The sequence below is a fragment of the Panulirus ornatus genome, chromosome 2 (assembly GCF_036320965.1).
Source record: "Panulirus ornatus isolate Po-2019 chromosome 2, ASM3632096v1, whole genome shotgun sequence".
NCBI classification, from domain to species: domain Eukaryota; kingdom Metazoa; phylum Arthropoda; class Malacostraca; order Decapoda; family Palinuridae; genus Panulirus; species Panulirus ornatus.
Window position 1 is genome coordinate 20,435,187 of NC_092225.1, and position 24,148 is coordinate 20,459,334.

The following is a 24,148-nucleotide window of genomic DNA, read 5'->3' on the forward strand; positions in this document are numbered from 1 at the left end:
AGAAAAACGTAAACAAAAGTCAATGGAATACAAAATAACGAAAACAACTTAGTGAATTCTTCTTATTTTTTTTAGAACCTAATTATAATGATTCATCATTATTAATAAGGGAAATAATCATAGTTATTTGTGCAAGTTTTGTTCCTGAGAACGCAGTGGTCGAGTGGAGTTTTGATTCTCATGTGGAGCACTGTCATGTAGGAAATCATCTACGTGCTTCGCTTCTTAATTATTCAGAGCCTCACAGGGCGTCTGTCAGTTTTGATGGCTGATTTGTTTATAACGCATACATTACTTTAAAATTGAACAGTGGTTTAGTAAGGGAACTAATCATAGTAGTTGTGCAAGTCTTGTTCCTGAGAACGCAGTGGTCGAGTGGTGTCTTGGATTCCCACGTGGAGTACTAAGGTAGGGAAGCATTCACGTGCTTCGCTTCTTAAATATTCAGAGCCTCACAGGGCGTTTGTCAGTTTTGATGGCTGACTTGTTTGTAGCGGGTATATTACTTTGAACACTGGTTTTTCGATGCTGTCTTTTTAGTTGCTGTATTTTAGTTTCCCGACTTATTCACGGGCGTAAGTGATGACAGTGCTTGAGTAATTGATCAAGCTAGGTATTGGCATGTGTAGTGAGTGATGCCGTACATTTCAGTTTCCCACTGTACCCCAGCATTAGCAAGGCAAGGGAACAATATTTGGACAACTGTTAGGGCAGTTTTCTAGATTAACTTCTGAAGTTAGGTTAGAGGTAATTATGAAGTGTAACGGCACCCCTTTGAGTTCATTCATTTATGTTTCCAAGTAAATTGAGACCAGCCAAGAAAAGAGACCAAATCAGAAATATGTTTTTTCCAACAGAGATAACAGTCTTCTGTCACGGGTAAAAAGGATGGCAGTAAAGGAATGAGGTGAAGGAGAGAAAAGTCAGCCGAGGTAAAAGTGGAGAAGGGATACTAGTGTTGAAAGTGACAGTCACGTAGTCAGAGGTGGTTTCCAGATGGGAAAATCTGAACACAGAGGAGGAGGAGATGGCAAGGAGGAAGAGAACTTGGGAGACCTCCCATTTAATGGCAAAAAGAATGCTACCTCTAAAAAGAAACCAAGAAAACGAAGAAGGCCAATAGACTGGGGCACAGAAAAGGTGAGATTTTTATTGTATACTTTATTGCCAAAGTCATTACTCTCCTTTTCAAAGTTGTCATTTGAGTGAAGTTTTCGGAATTTGCATTTTCATATAATCTTGGAGAGTAATCCATTTTTATTACCTTATTCACGAAAATGACTTAAGACTGTACACTTACTTATATGTTGAAGGTACTTTGAACATATGTAGTAAATGGAAAGTGAGTAACACAAAATGAGGAAAGTAAGGCATGTGCACGAGTAGGGAGGAAGGAGGATGAGTGATTCCCAGTGGAAATGGTTCTGTGTCAAGTGTAAGTGATGTCACTGTGTTTGTTTAATTTTCTGGTGAGAAAGGGAGAATGTGTAAACAGAGAGTTGAGAATGAATGTGAACAAAAGTAAAATTATGAGATGCACGAGGGGAATTAAAAAGGATGGTTCTAGTTCAAATTTCAGTGAGGAGGTGTAGAAGGTAGTAGGGTGAATTTTACTTTCCAAAAAAGGGGAGTCAAAAATAAAATGAAAGATTTTGAGTATTTCTTCTCTAAACACCCACATAGTGAAAGGATCAAGAACACTCGAGCAATCCACCTGCCAGACTTGAACAGCTGGTCTTTATGATTTGGAGAGAGGAATGGTCTTCAGATTTTCTGTTTCTTATTATAAAGTGAAAGAAATACATATAGTGATAGAGATACATACAAACAAGTGAGCTGACATACCCTATATGGCTGTAGGATGGCACTGAAGTTGACATGCAATGTCTGCAAAGCACGTATATTTTAGTACTTTGTCATCTCTCCTTTGGCCATTACCATCTGGAGACTTATTGGCACGGATTAGGCAGCATTGGAAGTATCTAATGTTCATGTTTTGAATTCGTAAGGTCTTGATCTTAATGAGGCAAGGCACTGATGAGGTTTTGTAGGAAGCAGCCTCTTGATTGTGTGTTTTGAGCACTCAGTGTTCAGGACTTTCCCTTCCTGAGATATGTAAGATCCAACCATTTTGAAGTACAGGTGGGAGAAATACAGCTTCCATAATCAAAATTCCCAATATGAAGTGGCATTTTTTGGAAAGTAAAAGAAGAATCTCTTTCCCTGAAGACAATTTAAGGCACACATGTGGCGGATTGCTAGTGCTCTCACCACAGGAAACGCTAGTTTCTGAGACCAGATGTACAATGATTTCACCCTGTGAGTCATACGCTTGTAACCACAATAAACATTAACTGTATATCGCTTTTGAAAATATACGTGGGTGGACAGTGCTTTTTGCAGACACTCGATTGCTTCGTGGTAAGGAGAGGGTGGGATTTTCAGGGCAGGGGCAGATCCTGGGGTTTAGGACACACATATGCTTGCCACTGTTTAATGTTACAGTGTTTCAGAATTAAAATTTTTGATTTTTTTGGGAGCAAAATAGTATGAGGTCAGATAGAGTAATTTGTTTTTTTGGTCATTGCTTTTAGAGTTGGAAGATTGAGGCATTACCATCCATTCTTTCCCCTCGTTTACTCTTTTGACAAAGCCAGCCACAAGTCTGAGTAAGGCTAGTGTTAAGGATGGGATAAACATGGAACTTGTTCATACCATACATAAGGCCTAAACTGAAATATGTTTTTCATATTTGGTTGTCATGTATGATTATAGAGAAATTCCTGATGTCGTGTCCCACACTGTTGAGCTCTTATCTCCTTATTGTACAAATAGGTAATTACATGTGTATTCATTTTGTTGATATTACACTTGTACAGGTAGACCTCACTGGTAGATTGCTGGAAGAGAATGAAGGGCGGGTAGTCAGTAGGGCCCTCAGAACTCTCTATGTCCGCTTTCCATCAACCATGAAAATCTACAAGGACACTGATGTAATGGATATTGTCAAGAATACAATAGGTGTGCGCTTGCCTCGAACTGGATTTGGGAAACCTTGCACGTAAGTAGACAACACAATGGAGGCCCTGCAGTGTTCCATGTAAGAGGCATCAGTGTTTTAACTAAACTGTAAATCTGTGATTTATCACCCTCTGATAATTCCTTATTGCAGAATAATTTAGTGATTTCAGTGCATTATACATGACAGCTAGAGACAGAATATGAACGAATTTGGCCTTTGTTGTCTTTTCCTAGCGCTACCTCCTGCGCATGTGGGGGAGGGGGGTGTCATATCATGTGTGGTGGGGTGGCGATGGGAATGGATAAAGACAGCAAGTATGAATTATGTACATGTGTATATATGTATATGTCTGTGTATGTATATATATGTATACGTTGAGATGTATAGGTATGTATATGTGCATGTGTGGACTTGTATGCATATACATGCGTATGTGGGTGGGTTAGGCCATTCTTTAGTCTGTTTCCTTGCGTTACCTCGCTAACGCAGGAGACTGACAAAGTATGATAATAATAAAAAAAAAAAAAATTGTGGCTACTTTTCAAAAACAATGTCTCATGGAGGATATAATTTTTCTGTTAATGGTAATAGTAATAAGAAAGGCAGTAGTGATATTTGAAATGACAGTAGAAATACCATACATGTAGTATATATGAATGAAAAAACAGGTTACTCTGCACTGTTGTATATATGTAGATTGTTAACCACATGTATAACAAGCTATACCAGTGCTAAAATGCCAATTTATGCTGAAAACACATGAATTAATTAGACCATGCAGAGTGACAGTTTTTGCTTATTTTTGTGTACGTGGTATTTCATATTGTTGTTACACTGTCACTGGCTGTCACATTCATTTTTATTTGTTTTATTCGTGGATGTGCTGGAAATGAGATGTTTGAGGACAATATATGGTGTGAGGTGGTTTGATCGAGTAAGTAATGAAAGGGTAAGAGATTTTTTTTTTTTTTTTTTTTTTTGCTTTGTCGCTGTCTCCCGCGTTTGCGAGGTAGCGCAAGGAAACAGACGAAAGAAATGGCCCAACCCACCCCCATACACATGTATATACATACGTCCACACACGCAAATATACATACCTACACAGCTTTCCATGGTTTACCCCAGACGCTTCACATGCCCTGATTCAATCCACTGACAGCACGTCAACCCCGGTATACCACATCGCTCCAATTCACTCTATTCCTTGCCCTCCTTTCACCCTCCTGCATGATCAGGCCCCGTTCACACAAAATCTTTTTCACTCCATCTTTCCACCTCCAATTTGGTCTCCCTCTTCTCCTCGTTCCCTCCACCTCCGACACATATATCCTCTTGGTCAATCTTTCCTCACTCATTCTCTCCATGTGCCCAAACCATTTCAAAACACCCTCTTCTGCTCTCTCAACCACGCTCTTTTTATTTCCACACATCTCTCTTACCCTTACGTTACTTACTCGATCAAACCACCTCACAACACACATTGTCCTCAAACATCTCATTTCCAGCACATCCATCCTCCTGCGCACAACTCTATCCATAGCCCACGCCTCGCAACCATACAACATTGTTGGAACCACTATTCCTTCAAACATACCCATTTTTGCTTTCCGAGATAATGTTCTCGACTTCCACACATTCTTCAAGGCTCCCAGAATTTTCGCCCCCTCCCCCACCCTATGATCCACTTCCGCTTCCATGGTTCCATCTGCTGCCAGATCCACTCCCAGATATCTAAAACACTTCACTTCCTCCAGTTTTTCTCCATTCAAACTCACCTCCCAATTGACTTGACCCTCAACCCTACTGTACCTAATAACCTTGCTCTTACTCACATTTACTCTTAACTTTCTTCTTTCACACACTTTACCAAACTCAGTCACCAGCTTCTGCAGTTTCTCACATGAATCAGCCAGCAGCGCTGTATCATCAGCGAACAACAACTGACTCACTTCCCAAGCTCTCTCATCCCCAACAGACTTCATACTTGCCCCTCTTTCCAAAACTCTTGCATTTACCTCCCTAACAACCCCATCCATAAACAAATTAAACAACCATGGAGACATCACACACCCCTGCCGCAAACCTACATTCACTGAGAACCAATCACTTTCCTCTCTTCCTACACGTACACATGCCTTACATCCTCGATAAAAACTTTTCACTGCTTCTAACAACTTGCCTCCCACACCATATATTCGTAATACCTTCCACAGAGCATCTCTATCAACTCTATCATATGCCTTCTCCAGATCCATAAATGCTACATACAAATCCATTTGCTTTTCTAAGTATTTCTCACATACATTCTTCAAAGCAAACACCTGATCCACACATCCTCTACCACTTCTGAAACCACACTGCTCTTCCCCAATCTGGTGCTCTGTACATGCCTTCACCCTCTCAATCAATACCCTCCCATATAATTTACCAGGAATACTCAACAAACTTATACCTCTGTAATTTGAGCACTCACTCTTATCCCCTTTGCCTTTGTACAATGGCACTATGCACGCATTCCGCCAATCCTCAGGCACCTCACCGTGAGTCATACATACATTAAATAACCTTACCAACCAGTCAACTATACAGTCACCCCCTTTTTTAATAAATTCCACTGCAATACCATCCAAACCTGCTGCCTTGCCGGCTTTCATCTTCCGCAAAGCTTTTACTACCTCTTCTCTGTTTACCAAATCATTTTCCCTAACCCTCTCACTTTGCACACCACCTCGACCAAAACACCCTATATCTGCCACTCTATCATCAAACACATTCAACAAACCTTCAAAATACTCACTCCATCTCCTTCTCACATCACCACTACTTGTTATCACCTCCCCATTTGCGCCCTTCACTGAAGTTCCCATTTGCTCCCTTGTCTTACGCACTTTATTTACCTCCTTCCAGAACATCTTTTTATTCTCCCTAAAATTTAATGATACTCTCTCACCCCAACTCTCATTTGCCCTTTTTTTCACCTCTTGCACCTTTCTCTTGACCTCCTGTCTCTTTCTTTTATACGTCTCCCACTCAATTGCATTTTTTCCCTGCAAAAAATCGTCCAAATGCCTCTCTCTTCTCTTTCACTAATACTCTTACTTCTTCATCCCACCACTCACTACCCTTTCTAATCAACCCACCTCCCACTCTTCTCATGCCACAAGCATCTTTTGCACAATCCATCACTGATTCCCTAAATACATCCCATTCCTCCCCCACTCCCCTTACTTCCATTGTTCTCACCTTTTTCCATTCTGTACTCAGTCTCTCCTGGTACTTCCTCACACAAGTCTCCTTCCCAAGCTCACTTACTCTCACCACCCTCTTCACCCCAACATTCACTCTTTTTTTCTGAAAACCCCTACAAATCTTCACCTTAGCCTCCACAAGATAATGATCAGACATCCCTCCAGTTGCACCTCTCAGCACATTAACATCCAAAAGTCTCTCTTTCGCGCGCCTGTCAATTAACACGTAATCCAATAACGCTCTCTGGCCATCTCTCCTACTTACATAAGTATACTTATGTATATCTCGCTTTTTAAACCAGGTATTCCCAATCATCAGTCTTTTTTCAGCACATAAATCTACAAGCTCTTCACCATTTCCATTTACAACACTGAACACCCCATGTATACCAATTATTCCCTCAACTGCCACATTACTCACCTTTGCATTCAAATCACCCATCACTATAAGAGAGATGTTTGGTAATAAAAAGAGTGTGTATACATATGTATACGTTGAGATGTATAGTTATGTATGTGTTTTGTGTGTGGACGTGTATGTATATACATGTGTATGTGGGTGGTTTGGGCCATTCTTTCGTCTGTTCCCTTGTGCTACCTGGCTAACGCGGGAGACAGCGACAAAGTATAATAATATAATTATATTTTTTAGATGAGAGAGCTTGGGAAGTGAGTCAGTTGTTGTTCGCTGATGATACAGCGCTGGTGGCTGATTCATGTGAGAAACTGCAGAAGCTGGTGACTGAGTTTGGTAAAGTGTGTGAAAGAAGAAAGTTAAGAGTAAATGTGAATAAGAGCAAGGTTATTAGGTACAGTAGGGTTGATGGTCAATTCAATTGGGAGGTGAGTTTGAATGGAGAAAAACTGGAGGAAGTGAAGTGTTTTAGATATCTGGGAGTGGATCTGGCAGCGGATGGAACCATGGAAGCGGAAGTGGATCGTAGGGTGGGGGAGGGGGCGAAAATTCTGGGAGCCTTGAAGAATGTGTGGAAGTGGAGAACATTATCTCGGAAAGCAAAAATGGGTATGTTTGAAGGAATAGTGGTTCCAACAATGTTGTATGGTTGCGAGGCGTGGACTATGGATAGAGTTGTGCGCAGGAGGATGGATGTGCTGGAAATGAGATGTTTGAGGACAATGTGTGGTGTGAGGTGGTTTGATCGAGTAAGTAACGTAAGGGTAAGAGAGATGTGTGGAAATAAAAAGAGCGTGGTTGAGAGAGCAGAAGAGGGTGTTTTGAAATGGTTTGGTCACATGGAGAGAATGAGTGAGGAAAGATTGACCAAGAGGATATATGTGTCGGAGGTGGAGGGAACGAGGAGAAGAGGGAGACCAAATTGGAGGTGGAAAGATGGAGTGAAAAAGATTTTGTGTGATCGGGGCCTGAACATGCAGGAGGGTGAAAGGAGGGCAAGGAATAGAGTGAATTGGAGCGATGTGGTATACCGGGGTTGACGTGCTATCAGTGGATTGAATCAAGGCATGTGTATGGGGGTGGGTTGGGCCATTTCTTTCGTCTGTTTCCTTGCGCTACCTCGCAAACGCGGGAGACAGCGACAAAGCAAAAAAAAAGAAAAAAAATTTTTTTTTAGTAAATATTATCAAGCTCTGAATTTCAGAAAATTGAGTAATTGTTATAGAATGGATTAAGGAGGCATCAGTGTTTGTAGGAAGTATGTTTGACTTTGGTATGGCTCCAAAATTGAATACTGTAAAGTTTTCAAAGATTTTCTTCAAATGTTGGATTATAAGTTTTTTCCATACATATTTGCTGTTTCGTGTGTTAGCAAGGTAGTGTTAAGAACGGAAGATTGAGCCTTATAGGGAAAATCCTCACTTGGCCCCATTCTCTGTTCCTTCTTTAGGAAAATTAAAAACCACCTCCGCCGCCTTTCATCCATTTTAGTCACCTTCTATGACATGCAGGGAATGCGTGGGCAGTAGTCTTTCTCCCCTATCCCAGGGATATTTAATTTATGTCCTATAATATGAACAAGGAATGCAGTACTGCCTTCAAATTGAAGGTTAGAAAGTAATAGTGGACTAGTATACATTTGTGATGTATACTTCTCAAAAGCAAGGCAAAATACAGCTAACCACAGCAATTAATGTCAATAGTAATGATAAGCAAATTAATGATGATATAGATGAAGAAAATGACAACAAAATTAGTGACATAAAAGATAAAAAAACTGGAACAGGTGCAAGGATTTCTCCTTGAGGGCTAATGCTAGGGTTTATTAAGAGCATATGTATCCAGGATGAAAAGAAAGGAGAGAGAAGTGCTGGGTTTGATGAAAGGGACCTGAATGTTCTAGCTCTTAGAGAAACTAAATTTGAGGTACAAGTGGTAGATAGTTGTTAGTTTTTGTGCTCATGGTAGCAAGAGGAATGACGAAGGGAGGGGTGCTTTTTTGGGGGAGCTGAATGTGTGCTTCTGCAGTTTTAGTATAGGTCATTTAATCCCTGTAAATGGGGAACAGCTTGTCAAGTTATGTGGGAAGAAAGGATTGTAGATTGTGATTACTGTTCTTGGTTTAAAAAAAGGGATTGGTGATAGAAAGGGCAGTCCTTAGTTCAAAATTATTGTAAGTATAGAAATTTATGTGAATGACTTTGTTTTGGGATCAGTGGGAATTATTGGATTGTATGGTAATTCACAAGCATGTGAAGGAGAGGTTGTTGGATCTAAACTTGAAGAGCAAGGCAAAAGTATAAAGGACAGTGGATGCTGTGGCCAAGTGGTTAAAGAAACTATCCCTCAAGTTGAAGGTCATGGGTTCAAGCCTCCATTTGATACTGTGCCTTTCTTGTTGAGGGATTTTTGCATTCATGAAAGGGTATATGTTTGTCAGAGGAAGATAAAGACTTCATGTTCCATGTGCAAATGGACTTATCAGGGTGGAATTGTAAGTGGCCAGGACTACAGATATGCATAACATCTGCACCTTAAGTAGCAAACACGTTAATTGCTTGAAGTACATTCAAAATGTGGGTATAGGAAGTCAGAGGATTTGGTGAAAGAATAAAAGATACATTTTTTCATAATGCAAGTGAAAATGTATGCAAGTCTATCCAAGAATGTTTAGTATCCTTATTCTTTACTAGCTTAGGAATGGGTTAAGAGGATCCCATTTTTACACACTTTATTCATGAAGGAGGTGCTTGAATGCTCTTGATTCAACCCATTTGGTGAAGTAGAGTTTAAAGGTAATAGATATGCAATATATATATATGAAAAAGTATTTTTGATAGGAATTGATACAGCTTTGATAGGAATTGATACAGCTTTGATAGGAATTGACATATCTTTGTTACTCATCATATATGCATTTTAGGTACTGTTATGTTGAATTTGAATCGGAAGAGGAGACTGAGAAGATGAAAGAAGAGATTTCCAAAGTGGAGGTGGATGGTGTGCCAATCTATGTTGATTATGTTGGAAAGAAGTCCAAGAGTTTTACAGAAAGGGATTCTGAACCTGTAAATCCATACAAGTAAGTTACAGTTTGTATAAGGATTTCACTGTCCCATTTCATACAGCAACTAAATTGAAATGTGGCAGTTTAGTTGAAACAATCTTATTACCAATGTAAGCTGAGGCAGCTTCATCAGGTATTATTGTAAAGCCTTATCATTCAAAGTAACTGACTGAAGACTAGCCAGTGTTATTTGGTACACAGCTATTTAACTGTAAGCATTTTTACCATGAAGTTTGAGAAAATCATGGTTTAAACACAAAACTTGCAGTAGGGTGGTAAAAAAATTGCTCATTCAAAAACATTCTGGTTGCTAAATTAACCAGCTAATTGAATATTAGATGTGAAGTCATTCATTTATGGTTACCCCAGGACCTCTTTCTGAAAAGGTCTAAGACATTACCAAGGACCCTTTTTCCAGGGGCTCCTGCAGCTCCGAGGCTGTGCTACACTCAGTAGCAGGGAAAGAATGGATTTCATTGAAGCAACAAGTTCTTAGATGAGACTGTACTCTTTCATCAACTACATTCTCACCAAAGGTGACTTTTCACGTGCTTTGTAACCTTAAGCAGGCGATGACTGGAAACGCCTGTTAAATGAATATATAAATATGAAAACAGGTATTATCCTTGGGGATAGGGGAGAAAAAAATACTTCCCATGTATTCCCTGCATGTCGTAGAAGGTGATTAAAAGGGGGAGGGAGCAAGGGCTGGAAATCCTCCCCTCCTGTTTTTTTTTAATTTTACAAAAGAAGGAACAGAGAAGGGGACTAAGTGAGGATATTCCCTTTGAGGCTCAATTCTCTGTTCTTAAGGCTACCCCACTGATGTGGGAAATGGTGAATATGTATGAAAAAATAGGCATGTGTGGGATTGAAGGAACTGGATTAATGCAGTTATGGGGGATGAAGTACAACATTGTGCTGAACCAGGATATTTGAGGTAATCAGAAGAAACCACAGATTTGTCTGTGGGGCTTGGCTGTGAATGGATGACTCTGATTTCAGTGCATTGTACGTGAGAGCTAGACGGCACATATGAGCAGTTAAGACTTGCTTATCTGTTCATGGTGCTGCCCCATTGAGGTGGAATACAATGAACAAGTTTAAAAAGAAATTAAAACTATAAGCATACAAAGCCTTGTCCTCTTCAAGACTTCGTTAATGATTTGTCCATTATATTCAAAATTACAGAGGTATAAGTTTGTTGAGTATTCCTGGCAAATTATATGGGAGGGTATTGATTGAGAGGGTGAAGGCATGTACAGAGCATCAGATTGGGGAAGAGCAGTGTGGTTTCAGAAGTGGTAGAGGATGTATGGATCAGGTGTTTGCTTTGAAGAATGTATGTGAGAAATACTTAGAAAAGCAAATGGATTTGTATGTAGCATTTATGGATCTGGAGAAGGCATATGATAGAGTTGATAGAGATGCTCTGTGGAAGGTATTAAGAATATATGGTGTGGGAGGCAAGTTGTTAGAAGCAGTGAAAAGTTTTTATCGAGTATGTAAGGCATGTGTACGTGTAGGAAGAGAGGAAAGTGATTGGTTCTCAGTGAATGTAGGTTTGCGGCAGGGGTGTGTGATGTCTCCATGGTTGTTTAATTTGTTTATGGATGGGGTTGTTAGGGAGGTGAATGCAAGAGTTTTTGAAAGAGGGGCAAGTATGAAGTCTGTTGGGGATGAGAGAGCTTGGGAAGTGAGTCAGTTGTTGTTCGCTGATGATACAGCGCTGGTGGCTGATTCATGTGAGAAACTGCAGAAGCTGGTGACTGAGTTTGGTAAAGTGTGTGAAAGAAGAAAGTTAAGAGTAAATGTGAATAAGAGCAAGGTTATTAGGTACAGTAGGGTTGAGGGTCAAGTCAGTTGGGAGGTGAGTTTGAATGGAGAAAAACTGGAGGAAGTGAAGTGTTTTAGATATCTGGGAGTGGATCTGGCAGCGGATGGAACCATGGAAGCGGAAGTGGATCATAGGGTGGGGGAGGGGGCGAAAATTCTGGGAGCCTTGAAGAATGTGTGGAAGTGGAGAACATTATCTCGGAAAGCAAAAATGGGTATGTTTGAAGGAATAGTGGTTCCAACAATGTTGTATGGTTGCGAGGCGTGGGCTATGGATAGAGTGGTGCGCAGGAGGATGGATGTGCTGGAAATGAGATGTTTGAGGACAATGTGTGGTGTGAGGTGGTTTGATCGAGTAAGTAACGTAAGGGTAAGAGAGATGTGTGGAAATAAAAAGAGCGTGGTTGAGAGAGCAGAAGAGGGTGTTTTGAAATGGTTTGGTCACATGGAGAGAATGAGTGAGGAAAGATTGACCAAGAGGATATATGTGTCGGAGGTGGAGGGAACGAGGAGAAGAGGGAGACCAAATTGGAGGTGGAAAGATGGAGTGAAAAAGATTTTGCGTGATCGGGGCCTGAACATGCAGGAGGTTGAAAGGAGGGCAAGGAATAGAGTGAATTGGAGCGATGTGGTATACCGGGGTTGACGTGCTGTCAGTGGATTGAATCGGTGCATGTGAAGCGTCTGGGGTAAACCATGGAAAGCTGTGTAGGTATGTATATTTGCGTGTGTGGACGTATTTATATACATGTGTATGGGGGTGGGTTGGGCCATTTCTTTCGTCTGTTTCCTTGCGCTACCTCGCAAACGCGGGAGACAGCGACAAAAAAAAAAAAAAAAAATTCAAAACATGGTACAGAAAATAGATATATCAGTGCTACCTGTGTGCATATTTTCACTGATGATTCTTTTCATCATGTTTACATCCAACCACCACTTTCCAAAGGAGATGCATTCGTGGAAAACACAACTTAGTGGAAACACTCCACTTCTCCCCCTCATCCTCCCTGTGACTCTCCTTCTGCTTTCATGATTCCATTCATTACCATATCCACTCCCAGGTATTTGAAATACTTCACTTTTTATTATTTTCTCCACATAATCTCACACCCAACAAAATAAAAATGCTTTTACCATATCATTCACCAACGGTGAGATGATATTTCGCAGTAGAGTGATTAGGACCCCAAGAAAGGCTAGGCAAGGCTTTTTTCTAATTTTTTTATATTTAAGAATTTTTTTTTTTTTTATAATACTTTGTCGCTGTCTCCCGCGTTAGTGAGGTAGCGCAAGGAAACAGACAAAGGATGGGCCAACCCACCCACATACACATGTATGTACATACACGTCCACACACACACATATACATACCTATCCATCTTAATGTATGCATATATATATATACACACACAGACATATACATATATACACATGTACATACTTCATACACTGCCCTTATTCATTCCCGTCACCACCTCGCCACACATGAAATGAAAACCCCCTCCCCCTGCATGTGAGCGAGGTAGCGCTAGGAAAAGACAACAAAGGCCACATTCGTTCACACCCAGTCTCTAGCTGTCATGTATAATGCACCGAAACCACAGCTCCCTTTCCACATCCAGGTCTCACAAAACTTTCCATGGTTTACCATGGAAATTTTTTTTCATATAAAGGTAATTATTGGTTCGTGCATTAGGTAACAGTTTAGAAAAAGTGTGTTGGAAATACAGTTTATTGTATCAGTTAGCTAGTAAAAGATTGTTGTTTGGAAATGAATGATTAATAGTTTGCCTCTTTTGGGAATGCACCACCCATTTTTTTCTTGTTGGATGAATTGGTCAAGAACCTACTAAAGGGAATTGTTGAGAAAAATTTATAAAAAGAGATATAATTAGTCATCTTGCTCACTGAGTGTAAGATGAATATTTTGAAGGAAATAGTGGAGGTGCTAAAATTCATCCATCATTTTCACTTATTCCTCCAGTTTAAAGGTATTTCTTTTTATTTTAGGGGGTGCATTTCTAGTATGTGTACTTCCTGAATGGTTATTCCTAGTGGTGACTGGTGCATGTGGGCACAAATGTAGAATTATATCATTGGCTTTTGATACATCTTTACATCATCTTTACATATTGGATGCTGGGTATGCTGAAGGTGCTGGGAGAGAAAAACGAGCAGGCATTGTAACTTGTGGCGTGCGTTGTGTATGTCATTTGCATTTACTGTGTGGGCTGCTGGGCTTGCCTTATGATAACAAGATAGGAGTAATGTAGGGACTTGTGCTATATCAATTTTGGTGCATCAAGTTTCACCATATCCTGACCCATTTGTACTGTGGTGATTATTTCTTTATTCTCAAGCTAAGATTTTTATTAGTTGGTATTTAATTTTACTTGGGGAGAGAATGGGGCTTGCATAGTGTACACATATTATGATATGTATGGGTGTCTGAGGTGTATGATATTTTTTCCAGGTATTTCTCGAGAATGCTGATGACATGTATGAATAAGAATCCAAGAATCTAACATTAGCTTGGAAGTCAGATGGGAGTAGGTATCATTAATCGTTAGTTGATGATATTAGTATTGAGCTCTTTTGTTAAATGATGATTATTGCACTTTAAGAGTTGAGAGTTATCCAGTTAACCCAATTTGGCAGAAATCAGCAGTCTGTTTGGTATTTACCGAGTGTGTTGACATCATATCTACAGATTATATGTTCAAGGTGTAGCTTTGAAATGACAGATGACAAGAGGCAATTGATAAGTGTGGTAATGTTGTACTTGCAGATTGTATGTTGGAAGTGTGCCTAGAGATACCACCCGTAATGATCTGAAGAATGTCTTCCATACTTCAATACGCATTGACTTTCCCAGAGATCATAGAAATAATGCACAAAAGAGGTAAGATATTTCTTAAATGTTTTGAGACCTTCTCTGTTGTATAGGGGATATGGGAGAAAGAATACTTCCCACGCATTCCTCACATGTCGTAGAAGGCAACTAAAGGGGACGGGAGCAGGGGGCTAGAAACCCTCCCCTCTTTGTATTTCAACTTTCTAGAATGGGAAACAGAAGAAGGAGTCATGCAGGGAGTGCTTATCCTCCTTGAAGGCTCAGATTGGGGTGTCTAAATGTGTGTGGATGTAACCAAGATGAGAAAAAAGGAGAGATAGGTCGTATGTTTGAGGAAAGGAACCTGGATGTTTTGGCTCTGAGTGAAATGAAGCTCAAGGGTAAAGGGGAAGAGTGGTTTGGGAATTTCTTGGGGGTAAAGTCAGGGGTTAGTGAGAGGACAAGAGCAAGGGAAGGAGTAGCACTACTGAAACAGGAGTGGTGGGAGTATGTGATAGAGTGTAAGAAAGTAAACTCTAGATTGATATGGGTAAAACTGAAAGTGGATGGAGAGAGAAGGGTGATTATTGGTGCATATGCACCTGGGTAAGAGATATGTGTGGTAATAAAAAGAGTGTGGTTGAGAGAGCAGAAGAGGGTGTTTTGAAATGGTTTGGTCACATGGAGAGAATGAGTGAGGAAAGATTGACCAAGAGGATATATGTGTCAGAGGTGGAGGGAACGAGAAGTTTGAGACCAAATTGGAGGTGGAAAGATGGAGGGAAAAAGATTTTGAGTGATCAGGGCCTGAACATGCAGGAGGGTGAACGGCGTGCAAGGAATAGAGTGCATTGGAACGATGTGGTATACCGGGGTTGACGTGCTGTTAGTGCATTAAACCAGGCATATGAAACGTCTGGGGTAAACCATGGAAAGTTTTGTGGGGCCTGGATGTGGAAAGGGAGATGTGGTTTCGGTGTGTTGTACATGACAGCTAGAGACTGAGTGTGAACGAATGTGGCCATTGTTGTCTTTTTCTAGTGCTACCTCGCACACATGCAGGGGAAGGGGGTTGTTATTTCATGTATGGTGGGGTGGTGACGGGAATGAATAAGGGCAGATAGTATGAATTATGTACATGTGTATTTATGTATATGTCTGTGTGTATATATATGTATATGTTGAGATGTATAGGTATGTATATGTGTGTGTGTGTGGACATGTATGTATATACATTTGTATGTGGGTGGGTTGGGCCATTCTTTCGTCTGTTGCCTTAAGCTACCTCACTAACGCGGGAGACAGCGACAAAGTATAATAAATAAAATAAATACTTAATCGCCATCTCCTGCGTTAACGAGGTAGCACAAGGAAACAGATGAAAGAATCTTTTGATAGGAGGGTTATGGGATTCAAAGACCATGGGGCATGCAACAGGTGAGTTGGTGTGGGAATAAGCACAGACTCCATTGGGATGGTGTGTGTGTGTGGACATGTGGCCATTGTTGTCTTTTTCTAGTGCTACCTCGCACACATGCAGGGGAAGGGGGTTGTTATTTCATGTATGGTGGGGTGGTGACGGGAATGAATAAGGGCAGATAGTATGAATTATGTACATGTGTATTTATGTATATGTCTGTGTGTATATATATGTATATGTTGAGATGTATAGGTATGTATATGTGTGTGTGTGTGGACATGTATGTATATACATTTGTATGTGGGTGGGTTGGGCCATTCTTTCGTCTGTTGCCTTAAGCTACCTCACTAACGCGGGAGACAGCGACAAAGTATAATAAATAAAATAAATACTTAATCGCCATCTCCCGCGTTAACGAGGTAGCACAAGGAAACAGATGAAAGAATCTTTTGATAGGAGGGTTATGGGATTCAAAGACCATGGGGCATGCAACAGGTGAGTTGGTGTGGGAATAAGCACAGACTCCATTGGGATGGTGTGTGTGTGTGGACATGTGGCCATTGTTGTCTTTTTCTAGTGCTACCTCGTACACATGCAGGGGAAGGGGGTTGTTATTTCATGTATGGTGGGGTGGTGACGGGAATGAATAAGGGCAGATAGTATGAATTATGTACATGTGTATTTATGTATATGTCTGTGTGTATATATATGTATATGTTGAGATGTATAGGTATGTATATGTGTGTGTGTGTGGACATGTATGTATATACATTTGTATGTGGGTGGGTTGGGCCATTCTTTCGTCTGTTGCCTTAAGCTACCTCACTAACGCGGGAGACAGCGACAAAGTATAATAAATAAAATAAATACTTAATCGCCATCTCCCGCGTTAACGAGGTAGCACAAGGAAACAGATGAAAGAATCTTTTGATAGGAGGGTTATGGGATTCAAAGACCATGGGGCATGCAACAGGTGAGTTGGTGTGGGAATAAGCACAGACTCCATTGGGATGGTGTGTGTGTGTGGACATGTATGTATATACATTTGTATGTGGGTGGGTTGGGCCATTCTTTCGTCTGTTGCCTTAAGCTACCTCACTAACGCGGGAGACAGCGACAAAGTATAATAAATAAAATAAATACTTAATCGCCATCTCCCGCGTTAACGAGGTAGCACAAGGAAACAGATGAAAGAATCTTTTGATAGGAGGGTTATGGGATTCAAAGACCATGGGGCATGCAACAGGTGAGTTGGTGTGGGAATAAGCACAGACTCCATTGGGATGGTTGTAGTTGGAGATATGAAATGGATTAATGAAAACATTATTAGACTTATGAGTTTATGTTGAACAGAAGACTAGTAGAAGGAACATGAATGTTGAGGTAAATGGAAGACATCTGATCTGTTAGAGGGGTAAGTGTAATGGGAGGGGCCCTCTCATTGGTAGTAAAAACAAGCAGGGCTTGAGCTAGATTCTTCACATCCCAGAATGCCAGTTGCAAAGGTCATAAGCTTGGAGCCTTCCATGTGTTTATTTATAAGCTGATGATAAGAACTGGAAGGGGAGGAAAATGTAAAAATATGAATGAATAGGTATGTGGTACATGAGCATTTACTTTATCATTTGCTTTCAGAATTGCCTTCATCACCTATAAAACTGCAGAAGAAGCTTTAAGAGTATTTAAAACTTCGGAAAACCTAAAGATTAATGGGAAGGAAGTAACTGTTATGTATGCTAGAGCAAAGAATAAAAGATATAAGAATCAGGAATATGATGATCCTCCATGCAAAAAAGCTAAGGTAAGAAAAGCCTAACTCTCCTTCTGTCTCCGGTAAAGTGTATATCAGTCTAGTTTAGTGGAAATACAAAGTGTGGCATATATAACACCCATACACAAAGGTAGATACAAACTTGTGTAAAAGAATATAGACCAATTAGCCTGACTTTTTATGTAAGCAAATTATATAGAAAGGATAATGAAACATATGGAACTTATGCTTAGTAACAATTTCATAACTTAAGGCCATCAAGGATTTGTACCATATAAAAGGAAAGAGTTGTGTGCAGGAGGGTGGATGTGCTGGAAATGAGATGTTTGAGGACAATATGTGATGTGAGGTGGTTTGATCGAGTAAGTAATGTAAGGGTAAGAGAGATGTGTGGAAATAAAAAGAGCGTGGTTGAGAGAACAGATGAGGGTGTTTTGAAATGGTTTGGGCACATGGAGAGAATGAGTGAGGAAAGATTGACCAAGAGGGTATATGTGTCGGAGGTGGAGGGAACGAGGAGAAGTGGGAGACCAAATTGGAGGTGGAAAGATGGAGTGAAAAAGATTTTGAGTGATTGGGGCCTGAACATGCAGGAGGGTGAAAGGCGTGCAAGGAATGGAGTGCATTGGATCGATGTGGTATACCGGGGTCGATGTGCTGTCAATGGATTGAATCAGGGCATGTGAAGTGTCTGGGGTAAACCATGGAAAGTTGTGTGGGGCCTGGATGTGGAAAGGGAGCTGTGGTTTCGGGCATTATTGCATGACAGCTGGAGACTGAGTGTGAGCGAATTGGGCCTTTGTTGTCTTTTCCTGGCGCTGCCTTGCGCACGTGAGGGGGGAGGGGGATGTTATTCCATGTGTGGTGGGGTGGCGATGGGGATGAGTAGGGGTAGACAGTGTGAATTGTGTGCATGTGTGTATATGTGTGTGTCTGTGTGTATATATATGTGTGTACGTTGGGATGTGTGGGTGTGTATGTTTGCGTGTGTGGACGTGTGTGTGTGTGCATGTGTGTGGGGGTGGGTTGGGCCATTTCTTTCGTCTGTTTCCTTGCGCTGCCTCGCAGACATGGGAGACAGCGACAAAGCAAAATATAAATACAAAAGTACACAAACACAACTTTTTCTGAAAAGCCTTAGAAGCTCCATTCCTTGGCTTATAAGCCTAAATTTTATAATCCAATGCAACAACTACTTGTTAAGTGAAAGGATATCATTTTTCAAAACTTAACAGAAACATTTGATTGATGACATGGAATTGCATAAGTTTGTGTCTGAGTTTGGGAGAGAATATGAAAAGAAAAAGTTAATGGCAAATGTAAATGAAATCAAGCTTATTAAGTTTAGCAGCACAGAGTGACAGGTTGGAGTGTGCTTGAATGGGGAAAACTAGGAAGAAGTGAAATGTTTTAGATATCTAAAAGTGAATATGGCAGGTTGAGTTAGGAGGCATTAAGGGCATAACAAATGTGTGGAAAGAGATGTCATTATCTAGGAGAGTAAAGATGCATATCTGAAGGTATAGTAGTCCCAGAGGTGTGTTATGGATGCAAGGCATAGGCTATTGATTAGAATGTATGGAAGAGGATAACTTTGTTGGAAATGAGATTTTTTGAGAACAGTGAATAGAGTGATGAGGGTTGATCGAGTAAAAGATGGTAGGGTGAGAGAAAGATGTGGTAACATAAAGAGTTTGGTTAAGAGAGCTGAAATATGTTTGGATGTATGGGAAGAATTGGTGAAGAGGAGGGGTTGACAAAGGTATTATATGTTTCAGAATTGGAGGGGACAAGGGGAAAGGGGTGAGTGAATTGAAGTTGGAAGGATGGTTTGAGTAGTGTTTATACTCAATATGCAGGATGGTGTGCATGGGAAAGAGTGAATTGGAGTGCTATACAGGAGGCTGCATTCTGTGATTGGACTTAACTAGGGCATGTGAAGCAGCTGGGGGGAAAGCAAATGAGGCATGGGTGTGGATAAGGGGCTGTGGTTTCAGTGCATTGCACATTTAGAGCTAGAAAATGAATGTGACTGAATAAAACTTTTTCTGCTTCTGTTCTAATGCCACCTTGCTGACATGGAACACTTGGAAAGAAAAAGTACATCATGCAGAAATAAGGATAACTCAAAAAACTTTCTGATTCTTCTCTTTATTGGATAATTTCACTTCACTTTTGATATCTTTTACTTTATAAAAGTGTGAACATAATAAACTTATGATACAATGGTGAAAATAAATAATTGTTCATAAGTTTCATGCATAAAAGGATAAAAAACTAAAGAAATTGAATAAAGAGAACTGGATTGCATTTTTTCAAAGGAATGCCTTGAACTTCATCTATCTCCTATTCTTATATGAGCAGAGGTACATTGATGAATTCAATTAAATCATAGTTTTATGCATAGCAATATAAAGAATGCTACACATCACAATAGAATATGATTGTTTTCCCAGAGATTTTGATAATTTTTTTTCTTTTTACAGTTACCTATCAATATTTGTATAAAATATTGGCAGCATAAGCCAAAATTTTGCTTGTATACATTGAAATTAACTGAATAGAGGATTTCAGCACATGTATGTGAAGAAAACAGTGCCTCTTGGCAGAAGGTCAAATTGTCTAAGAGGTGTATATTTTTGGAGATATTGTGGGGAAATATTCAAAACTTGAAAGCAAAGTCATAGGGGATAGAGAAATTTTAAGCCAGTTGGTTTCATAGTTGGGCAACTCAAGATCCATGAGGCAGGCAGTTAGTGTTTTTGTACTACAATATGCACAAACCCTGCCATCGGAGCAGAAGCAGTGGTAGAGATTTTAATTTTTCCTAATGCAATCTTGCTGAGGTGGGGAGAACAGTTAAGCATAAAAGAAAATGGGTTTGAACAGTTAAGCATAATAGAAAATGAGTTTGATGAGCAAAGCCTCAAAATTTACTGATTACACAAAATTAAGATCTAGTATATTATCTAAGTTTTTATCGAGGATGTAAGGCATGTGTACGTGTAGGAAGAGAGGAAAGTGATTGGTTCTCAGTGAATGTAGGTTTGCGGCAGGGGTGTGTGATGTCTCCATGGTTGTTTAATTTGTTTATGGATGGGGTTGTTAGGGAGGTGAATGCAAGAGTTTTTGAAAGAGGGGCAAGTATGAAGTCTGTTGGGGATGAGAGAGCTTGGGAAGTGAGTCAGTTGTTGTTCGCTGATGATACAGCGCTGGTGGCTGATTCATGTGAGAAACTGCAGAAGCTGGTGACTGAGTTTGGTAAAGTGTGTGAAAGAAGAAAGTTAAGAGTAAATGTGAATAAGAGCAAGGTTATTAGGTACAGTAGGGTTGAGGGTCAAGTCAATTGGGAGGTGAGTTTGAATGGAGAAAAACTGGAGGAAGTAAAGTGTTTTAGGTATGTGGGAGTGGATCTGGCAGCGGATGGAACCATGGAAGCGGAAGTGGATCATAGGGTGGGGGAGGGGGCGAAAATCCTGGGAGCCTTGAAGAATGTGTGGAAGTCGAGAACATTATCTCGGAAATCAAAAATGGGTATGTTTGAAGGAATAGTGGTTCCAACAATGTTGTATGGTTGCGAGGCATGGGCTATGAATAGAGTTGTGCGCAGGAGGATGGATGTGCTGGAAATGAGATGTTTGAGGACAATGTGTGGTGTGAGGTGGTCTGATCGAGTAAGTAACGTAAGGGTAAGAGAGATATTTTTTTTTTTTTATTATACTTTGTCGCTGTCTCCCGCGTTTGCGAGGTAGCGCAAGGAAACAGACGAAAGAAATGGCCCAACCCCCCCCCACATACACATGTATATACATACGTCCACACACGCAAATATACATACCTATACAGCTTTCCATGGTTTACCCCAGACGCTTCACATGCCTTGATTCAATCCACTGACAGCACGTCAACCCCGGTATACCACATCGCTCCAATTCACTCTATTCCTTGCCCTCCTTTCACCCTCCTGCATGTTCAGGCCCCGATCACACAAAATCTTTTTTACTCCATCTTTCCACCTCCAATTTGGTAAGAGAGATGTGTGGAAATAAAAAGAGCGTGGTTGAGAGAGCAGAAGAGGGTGTTTTGAAATAGTTTGGGCACATGGAGAGAATGAGTGAGGAAAGATTGACCAAGAGGATATATGTGTCGGAGGTGGAGGGAACGAGGAGAAGTGGGAGACCAAATTGGAGGTGGAAAGATGGAGTGAAAAAGATTTTGTGTGATTGGGGCCTGAACATGCAGGAGGGCGAAAGGAGGGCAAGGAATAGAGTGAATTGGATTGATGTGGTATACTGGGGTTGACTTGCTGTCAGTGGATTGAATCAGGGCATGTGAAGTGTCTGGGGTAAACCATGGAAAGCTGTGTAGGTATGTATATTTGCGTGTGTGGACGTATGTATATACACGTGTATGGGGGTGGGTTGGGCCATTTCTTTCGTCTGTTTCCTTGCGCTACCTCGCAAACGCGGGAGACAGCGGCAAAAAAAAAAAAATATATTATCTAAGAATAATTATAGTATTGTAATGATTTTCACTTATTGCCGACTTGGAATCAGAAGTGGCAAATGAAATTAGGTACTATGCACACAGAAATGGTATTTTGAAGGTAAATTAAGAATGTTAATAGATGCAGAGGCCCGAGATGAGGGGTCTTTCACTTGCCAGCTCATTCCTCCTGTTCCTCATTAATTCCCTTTCTTCTTCCCATCCATCTCCTTCCCTACCACAAAAGTGAAGTTGGTCTCAGTTAAGTTGCAAGTGTACAAGTTTTCTTCCCCTTTGAGACTGTGACTTTGCTTATTCAACAATGATTGTAGAGAGCATTCAAAATATTCAAAAATGTATTTGCAGGTTAACACAGAAGAAGAAGCAGACATCTCTGAAGAATCTTGAATTAAGATAGAATGTGAAGGTATGTATTTACAAATATTTTCACATTATATTGGAATTCTGGTAAATAGATTGTACTGATTATGGTATAAGTATATTTATGGTGAGGTGTGTAGAATTATTGAAAAGAGGGAGAAAATTGAGGGAAAACAGTGAATAAGAGATTGAAGTGAATAATGTAGTGAAAGATTTTCATGAATGTTACATTGAGTTGAGCATACAATGTTTCAGCTGAACAAGAGAATAAGAGTGTGGAGTAAAGTTTTAATATTGTGAAGTTAACATGTACTTATCTCCTTATTATGGATGACTTACCCTCCTTTCCTCTCCACTGTTTGTGAGGAGGAGGTTTCTGATAAATCTGTTTTTAGACTGGGTAACCAGAAATAGTATAGATACTTTCCATGTATGATGATCTTCACTAGTAGGGGTTTGGATGATGTGGTTTGGGAAGAGGGTGAGGCAAGGGGTGGTAAAAGGTTGAGTGTAGGGTAAGGGGATCCTATGGTGTGCAAGGGAGTGAGAAGATTAGGAAAAGGGTTTAGAGTTAAGGATGAAGCAAGTGGATGATGGGGATGAGGATGAGGCAAGGGGATGAAAATGAAGCAAGGGAGCAAGGAAAAACAGTTGAGAAAGGGGATGTAAGTGACGTTGGTGAAGATAGTGGAGAAGGGGGATGGAGTTGGATAGTAGTTAAGTGGGGAATGAGGTTGGATCCAGGTTCTGGGAGGAGGGATGGGTTGAAGGAATATGTTATTGGAATGTCTTCATCTAATATGTTTAGCTTTTATCTTTCAGATTGTGTGGTAAGTGGCAAAGATCATCTGGGAAGGTCATGGGACCTAAAACCAGGAACATATTTGGTGTAGAAAATGAAAGGAAATAGATAAGTAAGAAAAGATATACGTATATTTCATTTATCCTTTGTTAATACCATATATTTCGTGTCATGAGATGGCACAGAAAACTGAATGCCCTTAATCGAGGCCATATCATTAACATTTTATACGTATACGTATACGTATACGTATACTTTTTTTTTTTTTTAAAGGGACATGCATAAATATATCCCTGGGGATAGGGGATTAAGAATACTTCCCACGTATTCCCTGCGTGTCGTAGAAGGCGACTAAAAGGGGAGGGAGCGGGGGGCTGGAAATCCTCCCCTCTCGTTTTTTTTTTTTTTTTTTTTCCCAAAAGAAGGAACAGAGAATTGGGCCAGGTGAGGGTATTCCCTCAAAGGCCCAGTCCTCTGTTCTTAACGCTACCTCGCTAATGCGGGAAATGGCGAATAGTTTGAAAGAAAAAGAAGCATAAATATACATCAGTGAGTAGGGAACCTGGTCAGAGAGAAGTGTTGGACTCTGTACAAATTTATAGGTGTGCAAAAGATAGACTCCTAGATGTTAATGTGTTGGGAGGGGAAACTAATATGAATGAGAAGAGGGTGAGAAAGAAATGAGCTTGGAAAAAAGAGGTGTGTGTGTGTGTGTGTGAAATACTAGAAGAGATTGGGTATAGAATAGCTAAAGTTGTAAGCAAATGAAGCAAGGGGAATGGGAGATATTTAGTGAAGCAGTGATAGCATGTGCAAGAGATATGGGATATGGGCAGTTGAGAAATTGGTATTAATTGGCGGGGTGATT

General features: G+C 40.4%; 1 protein-coding gene across 3 annotated transcripts; it reads left to right on the top strand.

Moving 5' to 3' along the window:
* The first annotated feature begins 26 nt into the window (after positions 1–26).
* On the top strand, positions 27–23,403 carry Pof (Painting of fourth). Of its 3 annotated transcripts, none has more exons than XM_071670977.1 (8): positions 27–408; positions 858–1,140; positions 2,880–3,061; positions 9,609–9,767; positions 14,377–14,490; positions 17,477–17,642; positions 22,464–22,524; positions 23,301–23,403. In XM_071670977.1, the coding sequence occupies exons 2-7, from the start codon at positions 997–999 to the stop codon at positions 22,503–22,505; spliced, it is 807 nt and encodes a 268-aa protein (XP_071527078.1). In that variant the 5' UTR covers positions 27–408; positions 858–996; the 3' UTR covers positions 22,506–22,524; positions 23,301–23,403. The 3 variants fall into 3 exon arrangements, with proteins under 3 accessions (XP_071527078.1, XP_071527094.1, XP_071527087.1); XM_071670993.1 differs by having other exon boundaries at positions 69–197; XM_071670986.1 differs by having other exon boundaries at positions 407–497.
* The last annotated feature ends 745 nt before the right edge of the window (positions 23,404–24,148 follow it).

What these genes read in the sequence shown, in the direction of transcription:
- Pof (XM_071670977.1), top strand. Translation starts at nt 997, where the DNA reads ATGGGAAAATCTGAACACAGAGGAGGAGGAGATGGCAAGGAGGAAGAG. An exon ending in TAGACTGGGGCACAGAAAAG is followed by an intron (nt 1,141 to 2,879) that starts GTGAGATTTTTA and finishes ACACTTGTACAG; the next exon opens with GTAGACCTCACTGGTAGATT. An exon ending in AGAAATAATGCACAAAAGAG is followed by an intron (nt 14,491 to 17,476) that starts GTAAGATATTTC and finishes ATTTGCTTTCAG; the next exon opens with AATTGCCTTCATCACCTATA.